This window comes from Cetorhinus maximus, chromosome 25 (assembly GCF_964194155.1).
Source record: "Cetorhinus maximus chromosome 25, sCetMax3.hap1.1, whole genome shotgun sequence".
NCBI classification, from domain to species: Eukaryota; Metazoa; Chordata; class Chondrichthyes; order Lamniformes; family Cetorhinidae; genus Cetorhinus; species Cetorhinus maximus.
Genome location: NC_135903.1, coordinates 18226404 through 18234655, shown reverse-complemented (window position 1 = coordinate 18234655; position 8252 = coordinate 18226404). Strand labels below are relative to the sequence as shown.

General features: G+C 42.1%; 1 protein-coding gene across 2 annotated transcripts in view; it reads right to left on the bottom strand.

Annotated features, from left to right (window-relative positions):
* Positions 1-1206: 1206 nt before the first annotated feature.
* Positions 1207-8252, bottom strand: part of LOC144667945 (tumor necrosis factor receptor superfamily member 16-like) — a 174364-nt gene continuing 167318 nt past the window's right edge. For both annotated transcript variants that reach the window (XM_078529579.1, XM_078529580.1), the window contains exon 6: positions 1207-3557. In XM_078529579.1, the coding sequence (XP_078385705.1) occupies positions 3253-3557 (305 nt within the window). In that variant the 3' untranslated portion in view covers positions 1207-3252. The remainder of the gene's footprint in view (positions 3558-8252) is intronic.

Below are 8252 nucleotides of genomic sequence, written 5' to 3'. Positions count from 1 at the left end.
GAATGTACTGCCTGTTAAGTGTGGAAGAAACAGATTTAACAGAAGCTTTCAAACAGGAATTGGATGAATCCTTGAAGGAGAAAGAGATTGCAGTGAGAGGGAGTGAGTTTGGTGGTAGCACTAACGAGATTGGTCTTCAAAGGAACCAGCACAAGCTCAATGAGCTGAATGGCCTCCTTCCGTGCTACACTATTCTATGAATCTATAAAGTGCCGTTCAACTTCAGCTAAACAACTGAATGTAGATTTTCTTCCAACACTGAGAAGTGAGTTTCTAGGAACTAATTGTATTTATATATGAATCCAGGAAAACATTTTCTGATTCATTACGACTGGTTTGGTATTGGCAAGTGTTGAGTGATAGTGCTTGGCCTGTGGGGTAGGCTCTCACTGGTAACAATACCCCAGAAAATTGACCCTACCTTATTCCCAGGATGTTAAGTTTGTCACAGCCCAATCATGAATTGTAAAAGAAACATAACTCTAAACTTGGAACCATAGCTGATCTCAAAAGCACTGATGCAATCATAGCTAATGTATCCAGGCATGAGACTCTCAAAGATAATATGGCAGGTTTCTAAATCTGCATGACAATATAAAGTTGGGATGAAAACAAAAAACTGCGGATGCTGGAAATCCAAAACAAAACAGAAACAGAAGTACCTGGAAAAACTCAGCAGGTCCGGCAGCATCGGCGGAGAAGAGCACAGTTGACGTTTCGAGTCCTCATGACCCTTCAACAGTTCTGTTGAAGGGTCATGAGGACTCGAAACGTCAACTGTGCTCTTCTCCGCCGATGCTGCCAGACCTGCTGAGTTTTTCCAGGTATTTCTGTTTCTGTTTTTGTTTAATATAAAGTTGGGTTTGTATTTCACAATTGGGTTTCTTTAGTGGTTAAGATATGTGTTTCTCTATTGATATTCTTGTAGTCTGCAGTAGACACTCAAACTCATCGGTGAAGAATTTCTTTAGTTTTTAATGGGCTAGGAATTTCAGAGCAGGTGACGGGTTCTCTTAAATGGGGAAAAATAAACTTCCATGGTATAATCCATCTCAACAAGGAGGAGGGCTCAGCACAGGGCTGCACTGACAGGAGAAATGTGCATGAAGGAGAAACTTCTGAACAACAGAAAAACACTTGATTTTACAAAGGTGCCTAGATCTCTCTGTTCATTCATTTCTGTGATAAAAATTCCAATAAACCAGCTTTATAATACTGTTAACTTTATTAATTTGTAAAAGGTTTGACATTCAGCAATCTAAAAGAAAATCATACATTTTGAACATGGCAATGGAGACTTCAGGTGAAATATTTAACAACTAATTTGCCGAAATTGAGAATGTTTCCAGAAAAGACGCAGCTCTGTCTGGCAATAAATGTTAATGCTTTTTATGCTGTACTCGTTCCCTGACATCTGTACTCATTTTTAGCTTTTGGGGTACTTTTAAAATTATCCGGTGGCCTAATGGCGTTCCTCTCAGCCACAGCCGTGGGTTCTTGCAGCATGAGGTTTCCCCACAGTACCCAAAGAATGACATTCAGCCAGTGATGGAGAACGACGCCCATCACACAGAAATAGATTGAAAAATTCTCCTTAACCCATATGAAAAAAATAAAGTTGCCATACTGACACCAGTGGAACTTCTGTACTAACCAACTAATTCAGAGTAACAGGCTCATCACAGATGCATCTTTTAAAAAAAAAATCTATTCTCAAAAGATGTAGGCATCATTTCCAAGCCCAGCATTTATTGCCTACCCCTACTTGTCCTGAGAAGATTTCAATACAACTGAGTGGCTTGCTAGGGTACTACAGAGGGCATGTTGGTGCAGGACTGGGGTTACATATAGGCCACACAAGGTAAGGATAGCAGGTTTCACTTCTTAAGGGATATCTCCATGAAGACTTGGGTCTCCACTAGGCAATGAAGTTACAATCATAGGCCTGTGAGCTGGATTTTGGCTGCTGTCCTGTCCAAGCATGCCTAACCATTTTCAATTTACTTCTGTTTACAGGTCTCGTATTTTACAGCTGTAATTGATTTTGAATATTAAAAGAAAATAGTATGTTAGCAAGATTGGATATGCCAGTTATTCTTATCTAAGTGATGCACAATAGTTTAGACATTCTACCTCACAGGGATAGCCTTAGTGGCATTTCTTAACTATTTTAAATTAACAATGCGAAACTAAACATTGATCCTAAATGAGAAACAGCATTGGTAATCATCCTGCTGTTGGTCTAGAATCAGGAATAGTCACTAATTCTATCAAATGCTAAACCTATTCATTCTTTCAGGAATCCAAGTGCAGATTTAAGTGGAAATTATTTATAAATTAGCATTGTGATGACCTTGGAACAGGCACTGGAAAAATAATCCGAGATATTTCAATTCTATCCTCTGTAAACACAACTGAAACGGTTTCAAGAAATGGGTGGAGGAATTCTAAAAGGTGATGAGTCACATTGCCCTCTTTGGTCACCGAGTTGTGCCCCTCGACTCCAGTTGTTTTTGATCATTGCCATGTGGTTTGAGCGTGAGGACAAATGATTAAGATCTCCCATACTTGTTAACACTGCGACTAAACTTGTCCTGGCTATTTTCATCCCTGATACGGAATCACAAATGGTTGGATTATTGTTAAAAATCCCAAAGTCATGTTGCATTGCCATTTCGGATTAAAATTAATACACCTAAAGTTTCAGAGACCTCACATGAAAAGATGCACAAACATCCTGGACTAGGAATTAGCCAGAACATCTCTGGTACTTTGGACTATGCTAGAATTAGTTACACAAACACTATTTGGATACATGCAGAGGGGGCTGCTAACAATTTACAAGACTGTAACACACGTTTCTGTTCAGCAAAGAGTGCTGAGGCACAAAGAAGATTAACTGTCCATGCTTCGACATTTACACATATGTCCCATCTTAGCTCTCGGGTTTAATAAAACCTGGCCCATTTGAAAATGTGCATGTGATATTTTTTTTTCTGGTGGTTACAGAAAAGACAACATTTGACATAATTACATGAAAGCGCTTTCTGCTTCTGCGGCACACAGTCACTTTTTAAAGGGGAGAAGGCAGCACAATACTGAAAGTTAGGCATCAGTGCACGTAAGGGTGTTCTTAAGCATAGGACTGAACTCCCTCTTCCTTCAGACGTTCTGTTATATCCACTCTTTTGTTTCCAATTCCAAAAGGAACAGTCAGGCGGAGAATTAAGGCTGTCGCTGACCCGTTCACTCTCACACAGCGGATGTAGCTGTGGGTTCGCTGTTGAGGGTTTCGACGATGTCGTCCCTTTTCAGTTTCCGTAGGGCAGTGCAAAGTGCGTCCGTGGTGGCAGAGTCCTTGGCTGCCCAGTCGGAGAGGAGGGCACGCACTGGGTCTTCTTCCTGCTTGAAAGTGTCTATATGCTCCTCATTATATCCCAGCAAACCGGCCAGGTTGCACCATTGTGCATCCTCCTTGCAACTGTTCAGCAGCTGCTCCACCTCCTCCTGCTTGTGGGGAGGGAGGGCGGTGTAAAGACTTGGCTCTACTTGTGCAGCTACAAACAGAAGAGAGAGAGACCATTAAGTTACATATAGAGTGGTGAGAATACCTCAGGGTATCTTTTCATATAAAATCAAGTACTGTGCAGTTGTTAATAGCAGATGTGCCCGAAGCAGGGGATATATGGATGAATTTTTAAAACACCCACTCCCTCATACATACATGGTCAATGAGATTACTCCTTAATCGCTTCAGTGTCTTAAGAGACCAAATTTTCAAACCAAATATTCAAGACATCAATGAACAGTGAAATTTTAAGACTCCCTTGGGATCAGCATGTCAGATATGCTGACCTTGTCAAAGCTTCTTTTCAAAGATATCACTCCAAACCAAAACAAACATCTTTAGTCCATTATATTTATAAAATTCAATAGTCATTGCTTTCAGGTTTCACCAATTTTCACCCAAGGTGAAGCACTCCAGAGGTTCCTGATAAAACCCAACCTTACTGTGGAAATTAAGGGCCTTGTCCAGGAATGAACAAACATTCCAGAGGGAAATGCGGAGAGGAGAGCGGTGGTGGTTCATTTTCCGGCAGTGGTGGGTGAACAGAGCTGGATGGAAAAGAGGTTTGCAAGGTTAACCCGTAGCAGAAAGATAGGGCATAAGGCCAGCGAATGAGAGGATTGGGTAGTTGAGGGTCCTTCATATAAGGAGGCAGTGACTCATACTTCAACCGACCTTTCAGGGCCTGCCAAGAGAGGGTAGCTGCAAACTTATGAACATACGGGTTGTCTTATGAGGAAAGGTTGGACAGGTTAGGTTTGTATCCACTGGAATTTAGAAGAGTAAGAAGTAGACTTAAGATGACTTTTAAGATCCTGAGGGGTCTTGACAGGGTGGATGTGGAGAGGATGTTTCCTCTTGTGGGAGAACCTAGAACTAGGGGTCACTTTTTAAAAATAAGCGGTTGCTTATTTAAGACAGAAATGAGGAGAAGTTCTTTCTCTCAGAGGGTTGTGAGTCTTTGGAACTCTCTTCCTCAAAAGGTGATGGAAGCAGTCTTTGTATATTTATAAAGCAGAGTTAGATAGCTTCTTAATTAACAAGGGGGTGAAAGGTTATAGGAGGTAGACAGGATTGTGGGATTGAGGTTACATTCAGACCAGCTATGATCTTATTTATTGGCGGAGAAGGCTCGAGGGGCCAAGTGGCCTATCCCGTGCTCCTAATTCTTATGCAAGAGTTCACAATTTTAAGAATCAGATGTGACAGTCCCATCGATTGAACATAGAAGACAATTAAAAAATGCATTAAGGCCTACTCTTATAAATACAGTAAAACTATATCTGTGGAGAACTAAAGGCATTCATGTAATTCAGTTCATATTTTTTATTGTTAAAGAGGGACAGTTCAAGTTTTGTTTAATTAGTGAATGAATTTGAGCTGTGTTGAACATTGGAAATGAGGAATATAGGAACATAGGAGCAGGAGTAGGCCATTCAGCCCCTCAAGCCTGCTTTTTAAAAATTTATTTATGGGATGTGGGTGTCGCTGGCTAGGCCAGCATTTATTGCCCATCCCTAATTGCCTTTGAGAAGGTGGTGGTGAGCTGCCTTCTTGAACTGCTGAAATTCATGTAGTGTAGATACACCCATAGTGCTGTTAAGGAGGGAATTCCAGGATTTTGACCCTGCGACAGTGAAGGAACGGCAATGTATTTCCAAGTCAGGATGGTGAGTGACTTGGAGGGGAACCTTCAGGTGGTGGTGCTCCCATGTGTCTGCTACCCTTGTCCTTCTAGATGGTAGTGGTCGTGGGTTTGAAAGGTGCTGTCTAAGGAGGCTTGATGAGTTCCTACAGTGCATCTTGTAGATGGTACACACTGCTGCCACTGTATGTTGGTGGAGGAAGTGAATGTTTGTGGAAGGGGTACAAATGAAGCAGGCTGCTTTGTCCAGGATGGTGTCAAGCTTCTTGAGTGTTGTTGGAGCTGCACTCATCCAGGCAAGTGGAGAGTATTCCATCACACTCCTGACTTGTGCCTTGTAGAAGGTGGACAAGCTTTGCTCTACATTTTACTAGATCACGGCTGATCTCTACCTCAATGCTATCTTCTCCCACTATTCCCCTATCCTTTGATGTCATTGATATCTAGAAATCTATTGGCCTCTACTTTGAATATGCTCAATGACTGAGACTCCACAGCCCTCCGGGGTAGAGAATTCCAAAGATTTACCACCCTCTGACTGAAGAAATTCCTTCTCACCTCAGTCCTAAAGGGCATACCCCTTATTCTGGTTATGGACCCCCCCCCAAATAAGGGAAACATCCTCCCTGTATCTACCCTGTCGAGCCCTGTAAGAATTATGCACACTTCAATGAGATTACCTCTCATCCTTCTAAACTCTAGAGAATACAGGCCCAGTTTCCTCAATATTTCCTCATAGGACAATCCCGCTATCCCTGGGGTTAGTCTAGTGAGGCTTCGTTGCACTCCCTCCACAGCCAGGTGTGGTCCCACCAAGGCTGCATACAACCGCAGCAAGAAAATTACATTTACTGAGGGTCATTTTAACTTCGGCCAATGGTGTAAACGGAGCCCATTTAAAGTCGTCAAAACTGAAAATCGGGAGAATATCGCATAGCCACCAATCCCATGTTAAATGACTGACGTTGATTCTGTAATTAACCTATTTAGTGTCCATTACTTCATCAATGTATAAACAAGGTAATATTTTATTGTTATCAGCATTAGATCCAAGGCCAGTGTCTTGTATTCCATCTGTCTCTAACCAGCCTAATAAATGCTCACAGATAAAGTAACTTGATGTTCCACAAGTAAACTTTCACAGAATCAGATTTAATGAGACACTGGGCCCGAAATTCCACCAGCCCCACCCCTCCCCCCTCCCCCCTCCCCCCTCCGCTGGCACAAGTGTGGCAGGACAGAGTCCCAAGTGTTTGGATCCCGTGTCAATTGGGGATGATTGAGGCAAGAGTTGCCGGGGTTGTAAGGGTTGGATTGCAGAGATTTGGGGCAACACCTCGGACAACACTGCTCAAGTAGACTTCTTGCTAAGAGACTGTCGAGCTGAATAATGACAACAGCCTGCTCACATCTGACAGCTCTTTTTGTGTTAGCAAGTAACCCATTAAGTGGTTGGAGCAGGCCATCTGTTTTCAGTGGATCATTACATGCTCTGGTGTGCATTGCTTAGGCACTTGATTGCAGAGCAACAAGAGAGCATGACAATTTAAATTGCATTTAATAGGCAAGATTCAATTTTTCCAGGAAATGCATTATTATTAATTGATGGGGCCAGAACCATAATTAAGGACAGTTTCACAGAATGTCAATTAGGCAACATTTTGTTAATTACCATGCCAGTGCATTTGATTGTATTTCTTTTATTTGGCTTATAATTGCACCGTATTAAAATCTTGAACTACATTAAGGAAAAGTTACTACTAAACAACATGAGCTGATTTTCCCCCACCCTGCTCCCAAACAGGACCTAAAAAATGATTGCAATGAAATGAAAATTCAGTGCTAATTCTTTGCTCCCATTTTGCTTCTGAAAAATTTCCTCCATGGTTTTTCTGGTGCCTGTACCCGAGGAGCACACAGCAGTTTAAATCCTGTGCAAATAAATAGATGGTGCACATACATTTCTTCTCATAGGAGCAGATGCAGTTCAGCGGCAAACTACCTCCAGAAAAGCTTGACACTTTGGAACTTGTTTTTAGGCACCGGCAGGCTCAAGAAACAGGTTTGTGCTGTCAAGTTGGGCTTTTTTTTTTGATTTAATGATTTGAAAAATTATATTTTTGCTGCTTCAGCACTGGCTACAGATTGCTGTTCACTTCCATCGCACAACCTTCCCTTTTTGTAATTTGGCTTACTTTGGAGGAAGATGCAAGCAAGCAGCTTCAATAGCTGCTGAAGAAGTTTACCTGGCCATCTCCCAAGCCACGTTACTGTTTCCCTACCACATAAACAGGGATCCCCAATCCTCCTGACAGCACTAACGGACCATCCTGCACAGCGAATTGTGAGACTGTGGAATTCACTTCCCGGGTTATTGGTTGAGGAAAAAGCTGGGTCAATATTGAAAAACGAGGTTGAATAAGTGGAGGAAGGAAAAGGGGTCAAAGAGAATGTTGCAACGAGGCAAAGAAATGCAATTAGGACGATTTGTTCGTGAGGAGGGAAAATGCGGATTAGTTAATACAAATGGCCTGTTTCCATGTTGTAATCTCTTATGTATTTTCTAATATTTCACTGCCACAATTCTATACCCATGCTTGTCTATCCTGATTCCCCTGCGATTGCACAGCACCATGGAGATGCCCTCTTACCGTCTTCCTGCCAGGCAGATTGTGGGGCACCTGATTTGGATACTGCTTCTTTCACAACCTGGTATAGCAAGCAGCATGTGCACATTGACTGGGGAAGGTGCATTAGCTGTAGTGCAAATTGAGCATAATTAGTGTTGGAAGATCACAGAGTCAATAACACTGTCCTGGAACGCACATGCAAGGCAAGAAGCTGATCTTGTCCTACATGCATGGCAAAGTTGTGTGGCTATATGTTTCCAATGATGAACTGGAGGAACTCCGTTTGCATCCCTACAAGCGGGTTGGGAGATTTGGCAAAGATCCGATGTGACTTAGAAGGACTTCATTAAATAACAGTTTAAAGAAGCAATTACTTTGACAGCCAGTGAGAAAGACATCCTGTGTTGAA